This window comes from Physeter macrocephalus, chromosome 2 (genome assembly GCF_002837175.3).
Source record: "Physeter macrocephalus isolate SW-GA chromosome 2, ASM283717v5, whole genome shotgun sequence".
Taxonomy (NCBI): domain Eukaryota; kingdom Metazoa; phylum Chordata; class Mammalia; order Artiodactyla; family Physeteridae; genus Physeter; species Physeter macrocephalus.
The window spans coordinates 67223870-67242175 of NC_041215.1; the positions used below are offsets into that span (position 1 = coordinate 67223870).

The 18306-nt window shown below is 34.4% G+C and overlaps 1 protein-coding gene across 11 annotated transcripts in view; it reads left to right on the forward strand.

Moving 5' to 3' along the window:
- TANK (TRAF family member associated NFKB activator) overlaps positions 1-18306 on the forward strand; it is an 83629-nt gene that overhangs the window by 27638 nt on the left and 37685 nt on the right. For 8 of the 11 annotated variants that reach the window (XR_008618582.1, XM_055088138.1, XM_028478397.2 and 5 more), the window contains 2 exons: positions 15372-15483; positions 16601-16719. The exons of 1 other annotated variant lie outside the window; for it this stretch is intronic. Coding sequence is in view for 9 of the 10 variants with exons in the window: in XM_055088138.1 (XP_054944113.1) it covers positions 15372-15483; positions 16601-16719 (231 nt within the window). In the remaining variant the exon portion in view is untranslated. The remainder of the gene's footprint in view (positions 1-15371; positions 15484-16600; positions 16720-18306) is intronic. 2 more of the 11 variants (XM_007107738.4, XM_055088125.1) reach the window with 1 other exon arrangement.

An 18306-nucleotide genomic window follows, 5' to 3' on the forward strand; every position in this document is an offset into this window, starting at 1 on the left:
GAAAGCAATAATATGAACAAAATAAAAATTTTACTAGAGGGGTTCAAGAATACACTTGAACAGGCAGAGGAAAGAATCAATGAACTTAAAGACAGGTCATTTGAAAAAATGGAGCCTGAGGTACAAAAGGAAAAAAGAAAAGTCAACAGAACCTAAGGGACTTATAAGACACTATCAAGTGCAGCAATATATGCATCATGGGAGAAGGAGAAAAGAGAAATTCTTCTGAAGAAATAGATTATTTGAATAAATAATAAACTTCTCAAGTTTCAGGAATAACATGCATATACAAATCCAGGAAGCTCAACATACTTCATGTGGGATAAATCCAAGACTCCTACATCAAGACAAATTATAATCAAACTGTTGAAAGACAAAGGTAGAATCTGGAAAACAGCAGGAGGAAAGTGACTCATCATGTACAAGGGAGCCCCAATAAGGCCGTCAGTGGATTTCTCAGCAAAAACCTTGCAGACCAGAAGACAGTGGGATGATGTATGTAAAGTATTGAAGAAAAAAAACTGTTAACCAAGAATTTTATATCTGGCAAAACTGTCCTTCAGAAATGAGGGAGAAATTAAAATATTCCCAGACAAACAAAAGTGGAAGTTCATTACCCCTAGACCTGACTTACAAGAAATGCTAAGGAATGTCCAAGTTGAAGTGAAAGAGTGCTAGAGAGTAACTTGAAGCCAAGTAAAAATATAAAGTCCTCTGGGAAAGGTAAATACATAGACAAATATAAAAATCAGTATTATTGTAATTTTGGTTTGTAACTCTGCTTTTTATTTTCTACAGGATTTAAAAGACAAATGTATAAAAAATAATTTTAAGTCTATATTAATGGGTACACAGTATATAAAGGTGAAATTTGTGACATCAGTAACAAAGTGGGGGGCAGAGCTATAAAGGCATAAGGTTTTTGTATGCCACTGAAGTTAAGTTGTTGTCGATTTGAGATAGATTGTCATAACTTCAGGATATTATATGTAATCTCAGTGATAACCACAAAGAAAATATAAAATATGCACAAAAGGAAAGGAGAAGGGAATCAAAGTGTGTCACTACAAAAAAAAACAACTAAATACAGAGGAAGGCAGTAGCAGAATAAATGAGGAACAAAATGCTATAAGACATACAAAAACTAAAGAACAAAATGACAAAAGTAAGTACTTCCCTATGGGTAATTACTTTAAGTATAAATGGGTCACACCCTACTCAAAAGACATAGATTAGCATAATGGATAAAAAAACAGGATTCCACTATGTGCTGTCTATAAGACTCACTTTAGATTTTAAAACATGCATAGATTGAAAATGAAAGGATGGGAAAAGACTCCATGCAAACAGTAACCAAAAGAGAGCAAGTGTGGCTATACTAATATCAGACAAAGTAGACTTTATGTCAAAAATTGTTACAAAAAAAAGGAGGGACATTACATAGTGATAAAAGGATCACGGTATCAAGAAGATATAACAGTTATATATGCACTGAACATCAAAACTCGAAAATATACGAAGCAAACATTTATAGTATTTAAGGGAAGAAATAGATGACTCCACAGTAACAGTAGGCAGCTTCAATATCTCACTTTCAACACTTCCATTAATGGATAGAACAACCAGACAAAGATGATCAATAAGGAAATAGAAGACTTGAACAACATCATGGACCAATTGGAAATAGCAGACATATACAGAATATTCCACCCAGCAGTAGCAGAATTCACATGTTTTTCAAGTTTATATGATACATTCTCTAAGACCATATTTTAAGCCATTAAAAAGGCACCATAAATTTTAAAAGATTGAAATCATACAAAGTGTCTTTTCTAATCACAGTGGAATGAAACTAGAAATCAATGGCAGAAGGAAAACTAAGAAATTCACAAGTATGTGGAAATTAAATAACACACTCTTAAATAACCAATGGGTCAGAGAAAAAAATCATAAGGGAAAAAAAAATCATAAGGGAAATTAGAAAATATCTTGGAGACAATTGAAAATGAAAGCACAACATACCAAAACTTATGGGATGCAGTGAAAACAGTGCTGAAAGGGTGAAGAAAGATCACAAATCAGTAACCTAACTTTACACCTTAAGAAACTAAAAAAAGAACAAAATAAACCCAAAGCTACCAGAAAGAAGGAAATAGTAAAGATTAGAGCAATGATAAACAAAATAGAGACTAGAAACTAATAAAGCCAATGAAACCAAAAATCGGTTCTTCTAAAAGATCAACAAAATTGACAAATCTTTAGCCAGATTGATTAAGAAAAAGAAGAAGACTCAAATAACTAAAATCAGAAATGAAAGAGGGGACAATACTACCAATTTTACAGAAATAAAAAGAATTCCAAAAGTACTACGAACAATAGTACACCAACAAATTGGATAACCTAGATAAAATCGACAAATTCCTAGAAACACACAACCTACCAAGACTGGAACATGGAGAAATAGAAAATCTGAATAGACCTATATCTAGTAAAGAGGTTGAAACAGTAACCAAAAAGTTTACAACAAAGAAAGCCCAGAACTTAATGGCTTCCCTGGTGATTTCTACCAAACATTCAAAGAAGAATTAACACCAGTCCTTCCCACACCCTTCCAAAATATTGATCAAGATGGAACACTTTCCTAACTCAGTTCTATGAAGCCAGCAACCCTAATCCCAAAGCCAGACAAAGGCACTACAAGAAAACTACAGGCTGATATGTCTTATGAATATTCATACAAAAATCCTCAACCAAATACTAGCAAACGAAATTCAACAGCATGTTAAAAGGATTATACACCTTGACCAAGTGCGGTTTATTCCTGCAGTACAAGGATGGTCAAGTCAATCAATGTAATCAAAATCAGTCAATGTAATACACCACTTTAACAGAATGAAGAGGGGGACAAAAACCACACAATCATCTCAATTGATGCAGAAGAATTGATAAAATAACACCTTTTTTTAAATAAAAGCACTCAACAAACTAGGACTAGAAGGAAACTATTGCAATATAATAAAAGGCCATATATGAAAAACCCACAGCTAACATAATACTCCATGGTGAAAGACTGAAAGCTTTTTCTCTGAGATCAAGAACAAAAGAAGGATGTCCACTTTCACTACTTCTATTCAACATAGCACTGTAAGTCCTACCCAAAGCAATTAGGCAAGAAAAGCAATATCCAGATTGGAAAGGGAGAAGAAAAATTATCTCCATTTCTTTGCAGATTACTTGATCCTGTGTGTAGAAAACCCAAAAGATTCCATCAAATAAACTAGTAGAACTAATAAGCAAATTCAGCAAAGTTGTAGGGTACAAAGTCAACATTCAGAAATCATTAACATTAAACAAACTGAAAAGGAAATTAAGAAAATTCAATTTAAACTAGTATCAGAATGAATAATATACTTAAAAATAAACTTAACCAAGTAGGCAACAGACTTACACACTGAAAACTACAAAATGTTGCTGAAAGAAATTAAAAGAAGAGGGAGTTCCCTGGTGGCTTAGTGGTTAGGATTCCAGGCTTTCACTGCCATGGCCCAGTTCATTCCCTGGTCAGGGAACTGAGATCCTGCAAGCTGCACAGAGCAGCCAGAAGAAAAAAAATTAAAAGAAGAAACATGGGGGAAAGTCTGTGTTCTTGGGTTGGACCCTTACCTTTCACCATATACAAATTAACTTAAACCTGATCAAAGACCTAAATGCAAGAGCTACTATAAAACTCTTAGAAGAAATCATAGAGGGAGAGCTTCATGACGTTGGGTTTGGCAATGACTTCTTAGATATGACACCAAAAACACAGACAACAAAAGAAAAATTAGGTAAGTTGGAGTTCATCAAAATTAAAACTTTTGTGCATCAAAGGATACTATCAACAGAGTGAAAGGCAACCCAAGGAATGGGCGAAGATAATTGCAAAGCATTTATCTGATAAACGATTGATATTTAGAATATATAAAGAACTCCTACTCAACAACAAAAAACAACCTGATTAAAAAATAGACAAAGGACTTGAATAGACATTCTCCAAAGAAGTTACACAAATGACCAAAGCACATGAAAAGATGCTCGACATCATTAAGGAAATGCAAGTTAAAACCACAGTAAGACACCACTCTGTACCCATTGGGATGGCTATTATAAAAAATAAAATTAAAAAAAAAAAAATCAGTATTGGTGAGGATGTGGGGAAATTAGAACTCTTGTACATTGCTGATGGGAATGTAAAATAGTGTATCCACTGTGGAAAATAAATTATGTTTCTTCAAAACAAAACATAGGATTACCATATAATCTAGCAATTCCACTTCTGGGTATACCCAAATGAACTGAAAGCAGGGATTCAAAGAGATATTTGTATGCCCAGGTTCATAGCAGCCTTACTTAGTGGCCAAAAGGTGGAAGCAACCCAAGTGTCCCTCAGTGGATGAATAGATAAACAAAATGTGGTCTATACATACAATGAATAGACTAGTTGTATTCAGAGAGACAGAAAGTAGTAGTGTGGTTCCTAGAGGCTGGGGGAAGGGAGTGGGGAATTAGTGTTTCAAAGGACAGATTTTCAGTTGGGGAAGATGCAAAAGTTCTGGAGATGGATGGTGGTGATGGTTGCACAACAATGTAAGTGTACTTAATGCCACAGAACTGTACACTTAAAAATGGTTAAAATTTATGGCAAATTTTATGTTACATATATTTTACCACAACTTTCAAAAAATCTATTACCAAAAAGCAAAAATCAGTGTAGCCTAGATTCTCCTACTATCTATGTTTTATTGCTGTTTACCTGTCATTCATCAGTTTGTACAGACTCGCCTGCCTTTTACCACTTAGCTGTCCATACTCCAAGTCAGTTCTTCTCACAGCATTTCTTCTAGTTCACTGCAGTTTAAGACTCAGAAGCTCCTCTTTGAAAAGTCAGTGTGCTACATGCATTTAAGAACATTCTGTCAAGCAAAGACATCTGAGTATTCCAAATCAATAAAGGAGACAAAGACAAATAAGGCAGGTAAGTGATTTTTTTTAATACTATTGGCCAAAATTACAAAAGCAGCACATGCTTATTGAAAAAAATGCAAATAATCCAAGATACACAGAATATAAAGTGATGGTCCTCTCCCTCACTTCCCAGAGGTAACCATTGTTAGTAATATATGTATATCCTTCCAGAATATGTGAATCATGTTTTTTCAAAAATGGAGTTATGCTAATTTGAAAAAGGTTTTAAATTTTTTTAAATGTCTTTATCATCACCATCATCATCACTAAGATTTATTGAGGCTTACGTTTGCCTAAGTGCTTTACAGTCATCTGATTTAATCATTATATGGCTCTTATGAGGAAGAATTATCTTTCATATGAGGAAACTGAAGTACAAAAAGGGTGAAATAACTTGCCCACAACCACATTACTAATAAGTAGTAGAACTATGATTTGAAAAAAAAAAAAAAAATTGCTTGACCACAGATTTCATGTCTATGACTTCTTTGCCTAAAATCATCCATAGTCTTTCAAGTTCACACATACAGAACTACCTCATTCCATCTAATAACTGATCATATCTCTTATACTACATCTTACTTAAAGCACTATTTTTCTTTAACATTTCAGACACCATATTTGATTTTTCTCATTCCTTTTTGGGTTGCATTTCCTCATTCTTCTCTGTAGGTTTATTCTCTACTACCAGGTCACTAAACATTAGACTTATTCAAGGCCTTCTTTGCATCTTACTTTATATTCTTGGATGAGCTATTTCATCTTCTCCTGTGGCTTCAAATCCCTATGACAGTGACTAAATTTATCTCCCTACTCCAGATTTACCCTCTGAGCTCTAGACCCATATATCTTATTGTCACTTGGAAGACACATTAAACTGAATGTCAGACCTGAACTTATATATCCACTATTTTTTTCCCACTTATACCATATTAATAGAGTAATGAGTTTTATAAGGTACTGTGGGGAATAATGCTGCCTTTTATTTATCCTAAATTACCTCACTTAAATTTCAAAGGATGATCCTTCATACTGCTGCTAATATCCTACTATTGATCATCAAGTATATTTACTTTCCATGGCCCCTAAGAGGTGTTCTTCTCTATACCAAATTTTCCATTGTTACATCTAGACACTCCTACCACCATGACATTAAATTGTTTGTCTTAGAACCTCTAGTCTTAAGAAAACATGACTATTTTTAGCTCTTCCTTACAGTATAGCCTTTATTCTAGACCATATTAAAATGTCAGGTAATCCCAGAAAATACTGAACTAATTGTATCCTTTTCCCTTCTTCAATCCTTAAATTCATATTACTTCAGAAAGCAAAATTAACGTTTTATGAATGCGTGTAGTTTACAAGAGTCACATACTTTATATGTAAATACTCCCAGCCCTACAAAGTTGGCATTGTTAGCCCCATTTTCAAATGAAGAAACTGAGACTCTCAGAAATAAGTTAATTTTTTAATATAAGTGGCAGAATCTATACTGAAACAGTTTATCTGACTCAAAAGTCCATATTCATTATACTAACCTAGTTAAATCACAGCCCATTCCAGGTTTTCAAACTGTTTTCTTCCCATTGCTATAAATAACCAAATATAATCTTCCCTATCCTTGGATAAATCCTTACTTTGTGATTTATACATCTCTTACTAAGAGAGGCTAGAGTATAAAGTTTGCCATTCATATTTCTTGTATTCATCCTACAAATAATTTAAGATGTTCCAGGAACATAATAAATGCTAGGTATTCAAAGATACATGAAACATAAAATGTACCTTTTAAAGGATTCACAGTCTAATATGGCTCATTCTGTTTCTTGCTTTGTATAAGCACTTAGATACACCCAGACTAAAAGGTCTTCTGACTGTTGCAAAGTAGAGGAATATATTTTAATCACAGTAGCACCTGACATAAACAACTTTTAATGTGCTTAAAGAATAAGAGAAGAGATTATTATATAGGGCAGTGGTAGAGTTGGCTTGGCCCCTGAGTTTTGTGCAGATAGAATAAGCTATTGTTACAAAGAGATCAGGAAATACCATGCTTAAATAAGATAGAAGTTTATTTCTCTCTCATGTAACAGTCCAGAAGTGAGTAGCCAGGGCTAGTCAGGCAGCTCATTCACCCCTAAATTACAGTTTCCCTCTCTGGAATCAGAGTGGCTGCTCTACTTGTTATCATTTCCCTGCCCGTAAGAAGAGAGAGAAGTGGGGAAGAGCAAACAACTTCCTTATAATGATGTAGTCCAGAATTTGGACAGGTCAATTCTGTTCAGACCCTGATAGCCAGAACTTAGTTACATGGTCACACCTAGTAGTGGGGAAGGCCAGTAAATATATTCTCTAGCTGGATGATCATGTGCCCACTTAAAAGTCTATATTACTAAAAGAAAGAATGAGAATGCGTATGTGGTAATAATGAGCAGTCTTGGCCATATCTTGTGACTGACTAGTTAAGTTGCCTAGGGAGTTTCAAATATCACAAGATTCCACAGTGTGAAATTAAATATTAAATCAGTTTTATTATACCAAGTTGCTTGTCACTTATTTCTGCCACTGTCCTGTGGGAGAAACCAAATATATTTTTTAAAGACTTAAGTACCCTCTATTGTTTCTTTGACCAAGAGAAGAATCAATAATAAAGTAATAAAAACATCTGAAAATTTAAAAACTGATTGCCAATTTAAAAGTCAGATTACCATATTCATAAATGATTAAGTTACAGAAAACTTCCTGCATTTGATCTGCTTGTCCCCAGACCCTTTGTATTATGTAATCAGAAAATATCTGCTTCTTGAGAAAAGAAGTATTTGTTTCTTCTTGCCCAGTTCTTGATTAAAAGAGAAAAATCTACAATAACTTGTATAGAAAGGAAGAAATTTTCTTAATTCTAAAATAGTTCAGATGCTGTGCTATAAACTGCTTTTTCTTTGTACTGATAAGTAAGGTGAAGGATATAAAATATTTCAAATCATCGCTAAGCAAAGAGCCTTATTGACTAACCAGTGGGTATAAGGTGAAAACCTCAATAAGACTAAATTTATGCTGTCTTTTTATCATAAATTACAGATCTAAATGTTTTTCTGACAATAAATGTAAAGGATTGTGTTGTCAGATTGCTTTATTCTAGAGCTAGTCTTGACCCATGTGAAATGTAAACTCTCAAGGCGTATGTTACCTATAAAAGCTTGTAAAACATGTTTTAAAGGAATGCATAAAGGCGTAGCATGCCTTTATCTTACATACTACTTTATTTTAAAATGCCTTTACTTTCACTTAAGATGTGAATGGCCTCATTATTGTTTACTACTGTTCCTTTTTTCCTTTCTTTGCTTCTCAAAACATTTATCTTGGTGTAAAGGGTCGGTAGGAATAAAGTAGTTCACTCTTTTTTTTTTCTACTGAAGCTACTGGTATTAGAATAAAGGTGCTTTTGGCTGTTTCTGATCGAAGCCTTATTTCTTCTATTGTACGTTGTGAGTACTTTGCCATAAACTTGTTTTCCACCTATTAGAATTTAAAATGTTTGTATCCTTTGTTCCAGGTCTTAATTTTCAGAAATATGTCGTGTCAAAACTTTTAGGCAGGTATGCTAGGATATATATTCAAGGAGATTCATTAATAATTAGGAATATTTAAATTATGATACCCATTCAAAGATTATTTTGAGCACCTACTCACTGTATTGTATCAGGAACTGCTCTAAGTTACTGGGTCTACAATGAGCAGCAGAAATGCTCCCTACTTCATGAAATGGTGGCACAGACTAGTTAAGCAGAGACTAGTCAAACAGTCCTGTAAATGTAAAGTTTCAAACTCTGATAAGTATTAGGAAGAAAAGTAAACTGCTTTTAAAATATCTGTTAGGGATTTGACCTAATTTAGAGAAGACAGTTTTTATGAAGTGATTGTGGAAGGGCAAGGTTGGGGGGCTTTCCAGGTACAAGACCCATTGGCCTAAAGAACTGAAAGTATAAGGGAAATAATGCAATGAGAAGAGTCAAGGGCAAGACTTTGTAGAGTTTTAGAGGCCATATTGAAGATTTTTGGTTCTTTATTCTATAATCAGTACGGAGCCATTTAAGGTTTTTTGGGGGGAGGGGTGGGAGGAGGAAAGAGTGGGTCTTATGATTAGATTTATATTTTGCAAAGATTTAAGAAGTGCAGTTAGGCTGTTGCAGTAGTTCATTAATGTTTGATGCTTGAACTGTTATGTCTACATTGGAAATGAACAAGTGGATAGATTTGAGAGTATTTAAGATTAAAATTGACACTTGGTGGTGGATTGGCAATAGAACAAGTAAATGTCAAGGGTGGTTGTAGCTTTCTGGATAAATAGCGGTGCCATGTATTGAGAGAAGGAATACTAGAAAAGGACCGATTTGGTGGGGTTGCAGGGGGTTTGAGGGGTTTGTTAGTTGGAGGGAGGAGATCATCGGATTTGAGTAAGTAAAATTTGAAATGCTTTTTCAGTAGCACTTGACCACATAGATACAGAGTTCAGAGGAGGGTTCTACTAGAAGGAGAATTTGAAAGTCTGGGAAATAACCAACCACTGGGAATGAGATTGCCTGAAGGGAGACTATATAGCAAAAAGAGAACCTTGGTAGAGCCAGATAGACTCACATGAGTCTAGCCATGGTGTGCTTATTCAGGGCCTTGAGCATTGTGGTCAGGCAAACCTGTATTCAAATCCCAGCTCTACTACTTACTGAGAAACCTTGAGCAGGTTATTTTGTAACTCTTTGTGCCTCAGTTTTCTCATCTATAGCATGTGGGAAATAATCTCAGAAGGTTAGTTTAAGGATTAAGTGAGATAGAGAAAATAAATCTCTCTAATTTCTGGAGCATAGTAAATAGTGAAATGATCATATGATGATAATGTGTTGATGAAAAATTTGGTTGCAGAACAGTTCACATTTTTAAAAAAAGATACATACACATGTACACAGAAGTTTTGAAAGGGCAAATGCCAAAGTGTCAGTAATAATTACCTCTGAGGAGGAAAGGAGAGCAAAGTAAAGGAAGAGACTGTCACTTTTACTTTGTACATATCTGGGGTTTTGTTATGGTGGTGATGGTGGACATTTTGTTGTTTTTTGCATTGTTTTCAACAAACGTGCTACTTTTGTAGTTTTTAATGACAATTTTGTTTCTTACTCATTTCTGAGCCTATTTTGTCTCTTTGTAAACTTTGAACAACCAGAGTTTTTTTTTTTACTTGACAGAATGTTTTTGATTCAATGGAGATACCACACTGATTTCTTGAAGAGAAGCTTCTGAGTCCTAGATTACAGTGAACTAGAAGGACTGAGAAACTGGCTTAGAGCATGGGGTGGTTGTGTGGTAAGTCTGGTGACAAATTGCCTATGTACAGTGATAATCAGAGCTTTAGTTAATGGACATGTGCACTACATGCTATAGTAATAGATATTATGTGGAAATGTTGTTCATTATTACAGGAAAGTAACTAATGTTTGCAAAGAGCTTATTATGTGCGATAATAAGCAATCTCCTTCAATCCTGTAAGTAAATATTATTTTCATTTCAAAGTGAAAGAAACCAAGGCTCAAAGAAGCTGAATTAGGGCTTCCCTGGTGGCGCAGTGGTTGCGAGTCCTCCTGCCGATGCGGGGGACATGGGTTCGTGCCCCGGTCCGGGAGGATCCCACGTGCCACGGAGCGGCCGGGCCCGTGAGCCATGGCTGCTGAGCCTGCGCGTCCGGGGCCTGTGCTCCGCAACGGGAGAGGCCACACCGCAACGGGAGAGGCCACCGCAGTGAGAGGCCCGCGTACCGCAAAAAAAAAAAAAAAAAGAAGCTGAATTAATTAATCAGGACCAAAATGCAATATTGTAAAATAAAATTAGTTTACCATTTGGCATGCAGAGAAATTGGTGACAGCACTGTCACTTAATAGTAGATAATCAGATTGATAATCTGATCTGTCAAATTGCAGATCTCCTAGGTAAGTCTTGGTATCAGGAAGGTGGGAGAGGGCAGGGTTTATAACTCCCTAGATATAGGAGAATATAGCAGAGAATGGTTTAGCAATGGGCTGTGTAAACCAGATCTCCGAGTTGCTAATCCTATACGGTCTCTTTTTTTTTTTTTAACCTAAAATGGAAGTTGGTTTTTAGTTTACCATAGTTTCAAGATAAGACAATTAGTTTGTGTCTGAAGTGTTATGTATTGGAATAATTAACATTTAATTATCTTCCTTCATGAACAGTGGAGCTCCCTATTGAGAGCTTTTGTGGTAGCCAAGCAAATCCTTCAATAAAGCTTTTGTTCTCTTTGTTAATTTTGGAACAGTTTGAAAGGTTTTTAAACCAAGGCTTTTTCTTTTAATCCATTCAATATTTACTAAAATTTTTATTCTTTTTATACTTAGAGGAAAAGAATGGTATTTCTCAGAATACTGGGATTAGTTCTTGAGGATGAGAAGAGATAATGTTTGACCTATTTAGAGAATTATGGATGACTTAAGGACACTTGAACTTTTTTCCCATTTAGGAAATACGTGCTTTGGAAAATATGAAAAATGAGAATTTTCAGTATCAGCAGTAGAAAAAATTCAATTTATAGAACTCTATTAATATTTATGAAACCCATGAAAACTTGAGCAGCTGTATGTCCAAAATTATAGAGAATATGCTGCCTTAGTTTTGAAGATGGATTGAAATTTTGCCTGGATAAAGGGACATTTCTTAAGATAAGCTTTTTGCTTTATTTATGATAGTCGAGAGTATGTATGGACAACCATTTTTAGTAAATTCAAGATGTGTACTGTATTTAATCACCATTGTTTTAAGTTTTGCTTTTGAACACTGAGAAAGAATACAAAGTACATTCTGGCACCAAGTACCTAAGTACCTGTTTACCTCTTTAGATGCTGATAGACCACTTGTTTTGCTAGTCTTTGGAACTGGAAGGAGTGTCAAATACACAGAAGCCAGAGTCATCTCGGCCAGATGGTGTTTGATACAGATGGATGGTTAGTTGTCATGCAGATCTCCTAGTTGGTAACTTGTTGCTGCCATCTGACTCAAAGAATCATTCACACACACTGGCTGTCAAAAGCATCTTCTCTTCTGTCTGTTTTAGCTGTCATGTCTGTGCTCTGTACAGAAGTGTTGACAAGACATTGCTGTTGTACATTTTCAATATGGTTGTTAGTGATTTTTCTGTTTTTTGGGGTTTTTGGTAGTGCTGGAATGTACTTGCTTTGTAATTGTACTGGTTTTTTAAAAAAATACTGTGACAGTGCAACAATTATCTGACCTTTTAAAAGGACTTTTCAGAGAGTAAGTTTGTTAACATCTGTTCAGTGAACAAAAGCATTTACTAAAAAGAAAAAAAAACCAAACTTCTTGTTCCTGTTAGTTTCCAAACATAACAAGTAAACTGAATTCTGCTGGTTATTTCCCAGTTTGATACAGTATCCTCTTCTGGATTTCCCCTCTCATAGCCTTGTGGTCAGAAGCTTTATACTATTTTCTAAATATGTATTTTCTCTTCTTGAATTAGTACGTTTTTTTCTGATAGTCTAAGCTTCCCTTTTTTTCCAAAAAAGAAAAAGAAAATCTTCAGACATGGCCTATTTTTTTTGCATCCATCTTCTGAAACTTAATTTCCTTTTGTCTTATTTACCTACTGACCTACTATCTCTATTTTTCCTATTTTCCTTATAGAAATGTAAGCGAAACCTTATCTCCATTCCTTCAGGTTACTTCTGAAGGCATATCTATTTCTCTTATATTTCCTTATAAAACTTAATTAGTTTATTTATTTGACTAATATTTATTGAGCGTCTCAGTGTGTGCCAGGTACTCTGCTGTACTCTGGAGATGGGGTACTCAGGAGAAAATAGTCTCTGCCCTTGAGGAGGTCGTAGTCTAAAGGGAAATCATACATATAAACATTTAGGCTAGACTACTGTAATTGATATAAGTAAGTATGTGGAAAGAACAGTAAAAGAACATGGGTCATTGCTGTTCTATTTCCCCTGCTATACTTCCAGGGTATTGGTTTTTAAATTATTACAGAATTTGCTTAAGTTTTTAAAGTACTTTGTTGTTTAAGAAATAGTTCAAAACTTCAACTTGAAATTATTGTTGATCTATAGATTTTTTTTTCCAGCTAATGAAAACATTTTCAGCATTATTCATTTATTGTAATATGTTATATGCAGATGTGCTAAAGTATGTTTTTAAGCCAGAAACTAGAAGATGAAAATTACCTGGCAGAGGCTTTCTGAGTTGGTTCCAAAAGAAAATACAGGTCATTTGTTTTTTCATTAAGGTTGGGGAAAAATATATAGTACATGGAGAATGGACTGAGGCTTGAATAACTTATACATTTATTCTGGGCCCATCTCTAACTTACTAAGTTTTTTGTACTGGTTACTTAATGCTGGATAGTAGAATATATATAGCTCTCAAAGAATAGTGAAAGAATGGGTAATTTTTGTTGATATTTATGAAAAGCTTTGAGTTCTTTAGAGAAAGTTCTAAATACACAGAAGTAGATAGTACAGACTGTAATATCAGCATGTTTGCTGATTCCTCAGCCCCGGTGGCTCTGTGTAGCCAGGTAAATTTAAAGTATTACAGAATTTGCATTAGAGGTCTAAACCCTTCTTACAGTCAACCTACCCACTCTTTCTAGGGGCTTGGATGTAAGTTTATGTAGGAATAAGAAGTCTTATTTGGGGAAGCCTGGCCCTCGACTGGAATTTGGTATCCAAGGTTCTCTTCTCAGACTCCTAGTCATAGGACATATGGTTCAGACAGATTCAAAAGACTCATTCTTTTATTCATAATAATAAAATTTACTCGGATTTTCTTTTAATTGGATTCTTTATTTTATTTTTTCAATAAGCATGTACTGAATTCCTCCTGTGTGTAAGTTACTTTGCAGAGTTCTATGGGAGTATCAAGTTATATGATACTACCCTCAAGCAAAGTGCAAAGACAACACACCACTTGGGTTATTTACCAGCTTTGTCAGTTACTCATGTTTGAAGTGTAATACTTATAAAATTTCACCTTTTATTTGGGAAAATGTGGTATTTTGCTTTCATTTCTTAAGCTAATTTACTTTGGGAATCTAGGAACAGCTGTGTAATTTATAAAGAACTTTAGGTTTATAGATCTCTGAAAATAATAGAGCTTCATTAATTTTGAACTTTGATTAAGTATCAATTCAAAATCGAATATTTAGTATCTATTGAAGGACAGTACAAGATTATTAGAACCCCATTTCATATTTCAAGGAATTTACAATTTAGTCATTTATATGTTCTTCTAGTGATAGAAGTTGTTAAAGAATTCTCTTTTATTCATATATTTTTCAGACTTTGTGCTAATTTGATAATTGTAATGGAACGTTTTCAAATTTCGGGTTTGCAACATTTGTATTCTCTAATGCAAACTCATGTCTTCTTTCATTGCTTAATTCTCACAGCCACTGCAATGAAATAGTAAGGTGAATGGATTAAAAATATAAGGGAGGGCTTCCCTGGAGGGCTTCCCTGGAGGGCTTCCCTGGTGGCGCAGTGGTTGAGAGTCCGCCTGCCGATGCGGGGGTTACGGGTTCGTGCCCCGGTCCGGAAAGATCCCACATGCCGCTGAGCGGCTGGGCCCGTGAGCCATGGCTGCTGAGCTTGCGCGTCCGGAGCCTGTGCTCTGCAACAGGAGAGGCCACAACAGTGAGAGGCCCGCGTACCGAAAAATAAAAAATAAAAATAAAAAAAAGTAAGGGAAATTGTAGTATTTAAGATATCCACTAGAGGTTAACCATGTGTTCTCTTGACTTCTTAAAACTTAATCTTTGAAGTTTCTGATCGTAATTTTATAATTTGTACATGTCCCTTTGATTTTCATAGTGTTTTAGCTAGAGCTACTTCCTTTGTGTTTTTGTACTCTAAAAGTAAATTCAAAGGTGTGTTTATTTAAAAGACAAGAAAACTTCACTTTTTAAAGTTAGTGGGTATTTTTATAGAATAACTTTAATATAATATCCGTTTCGTCATTCATGCTTTTTTTGTTACTATTAAGGATTAAATTCTAAATTATAGTTTTTATCCAAGAAACTATACATTGAACTCTTAACTGAAATTTCTTTAATTAAGAAGATTTTTAAAATTTTACAGTGTTTAAAGCGTTTTAAATCACTTATGTTTGTAATGATTATAAATGCATTATTGGATCCTATTTTTAGCTCATAAATAAATGCTCCAGTACCTGGGAAATGGCAGGCAGTATGGGCAACTCATATCTATATGTAATTATTAAGGGACAGTAAATGTATGTACATGTCTGTCAGTAAATATCAGGCTAACTGGTTTTTATGTCAGCAGACTGAGAACTATGAGCAGAGAATACGTGAGCAACAGGAACAGCTGTCACTTCAACAAACTATTATTGACAAGCTAAAATCACAGTTACTTCTTGTGAATTCCAGTCGAGGTATGTTCATGTTAAATTTTTATTTATTTCTTAAACCTCTGGGAGAAAAGAAAGATGGAAGTTAAGTTTTTCTATTTTATTTCTCCATTGTTTCTCAGTAGTTCTGATATTTTAATAACTGTGGTACAGTTACGTTTATTTAAGAAATGAACAGTTGCAGGAAATGGGAAAATGGACATTCACATATATTATCTGGTGGAACTCTTAAGTTGATAAAACTTCCTAGAAGACAATTTGTCAGTAAATAGCAAAAGCTTTTAAAATGTCTGTGCCTTTTAAATCAAAAATTCAAGTCCTAAGAATATATCATAAGAAAATATTTCTTTAAGTACTCAAGGTATATATGCAAGGATGCTCATCACAGTATAATTTCTAATAATGGAAAACTAGAAATAAATGTTCAACAGTTAAATTACAGTCATTTGTCTAGTGAACAGCTATGTAGCCAAGAAAAGTGGTAATAGGTGTTCAGTTACAAACATGAGACATATTCATGATATATAGCAAACTGAGCAAAGCAAGATAAAAAATAAATGTAATTTTATCTATGCAAAAAAAAAGATTCTTTTGTGAATTTATATGTATTGGAAAAGAAAAATTCTGATAAAATATAAACCAAAATGTTAACAGGAATAATTCATAGATAATAAAAACTGTGGGAAGCTTTTTTTTAATATACTTTTCAGCACGTCTGCATTTTCTCATTTTTTAATAATAAGCATAGAGTATTATGCAAATAATTATCATAAACAAGAAATGCGTACCTGAAAATATGACTTAAATAAAAGTTTAATTACATTGCTGATGATAAGATACAAAGAACATACTTCTAGTTTTCTAAATTCTACATATTTTATATACTACTGATATTGGAAGAGTAGGGGTTTTCTGTGTTTAGTGGGAATGAAAGTAAAAAAATATGAATCAAATATGCCAAAATCTAAATGGGCAAATCTAAATTGTCAAAGTAACTATTATCTAAAGAATTTTTTAAATTCACAGTTTAAAATCTCTACTCTTTAAAATTAGGGGTTTGGGTTTGTATTCTTTTCACTTTTCCAGGTAGTACCAAAAACAAGGGTTTCCCACTTATGTCTAAGAGGTTTTTGTCTTACAGATAACAGTTATGGCTGTGTTCCCCTGCTTGAAGACAGTGAAGCAAGGAAGAATAATTTGACTCTTGATCAGCCACATGATAAAGTAAAATCACAAATACCAAAAGAAAAAGAATCAAAGGTAGACTGCGCTGCCGGTTTATTCCCTAAAGGAAATAAATGAGAAATCGGGCTTCTTGAATTATTTAGTCAGTATTCTATCACATTTGGGATGAGCAGGAATGGTGGAGAAAGTGGATAAGATTCTTTTCAACCCTAACACTGCTGTTGCAAGAATCAAAATTTAAATGGTGGTACATAACACATCTTCCCCATTTTATTTTCCTGAAATGGATCCACCACTGGAATTCTAAACAGAAGTTCTTTATATACAAACAAGTAACTAACATGTTCCTAACTATATTTGAAGCACTATTCCCAAGTAAAATAAAGACTTAAATTTCCTGTTTCCTAGTATTCTCTTTTCTATCTCACAGGTGTTTACCAAAGAAATAAAAGATTTTACACAGAAAAATAAGATAGTAAGACACAGATGATTCTGGGCTAGAAAATAGCATTCTAGTTTTTTCATTTGCCTGTGCTTAATTAAAAAGCAAAATCTACCTAACTAGCTTAAGCAAAAGTCTTCACTGAAGCAATATAAAAAGGAATATTGCATATCTGTAGAGAGATGTGTACAAAGATGTTCATGGCACATTGGTTAGAAACAACCTAAACATCCATCAGTAGCAGAATGGTACATCTTTACAATTAAACATTTTAGAAAAATTAAACTAAATATTTATATATTAATATATCTAGATTTCAAAAGCAATGTTGAGTAAAAAATGGAAATTACAAAATGAAAAAATGGGAATAATTTATTTTTTTTTAATATAAAACATTATGACATCATTTATAAAAATATAAGTGTGTAGTAGAAGTATAAAAACATATGCAGGAAGGGTATTCTTTAGAAAAATGAAGGTGGGGAGAAAAGAGACTGATTCTGGGAAAGGAATAAAGAGGGCTTCAGGTATATCTGTAACTTTTCTGTTTTTAAAGAAAAGTTCTGAAGCAAATATGGCAGAATCTTAATACTTGTTAAATCAGGGTGGTCGAGATATAGATGTATATTGTATTATTCTCCATGCTTTTCTGAATCATTGGAATTTTATGTTTAAAAATGAATTTTTTTAATGAGATGAGTTGGGTTTTAGTAAGATGAAACAGCTCTTTTTTTTTTTGCGGTACGCGGGCCTCTCATTGTTGTGGCCTCTTCCGTTGTGGAGCACAGGCTCCAGACGCGCAGGCTCAGCGGCCCTGGCTCACGGGCCCAGACTTTACGCGGCATGTGGGATCTTCCCTGACCGGGGCACGAACCCGTGTTCCCTGTATCGGCAGGCAGACTCTCAACCACTGCGCCACCAGGGAAGCCCGAAACAGCTCTTGAGTGAAATAATATCTCCTAACAAATGAGGACACTTAACAACCACAAGACAATTAAGTCAAGAGTGCTATATTTATTTATTTATTTCCTTCTAAATCAGGTAGGAGATTTTAACTTTGTGTGTCAAGGTTATTCAGTTACTTATCCCATAACTAAGACTATCTTAACTTGTTTTTTTTTTTTTTTTTTTTTTTTTTTTTTGTGGTATGCGGGGCCTCTCTCTGCTGTGGCCCCTCCCGTTAAGGAGCACAGGCTCCGGACGCGCAGGCTCAGCGGCCA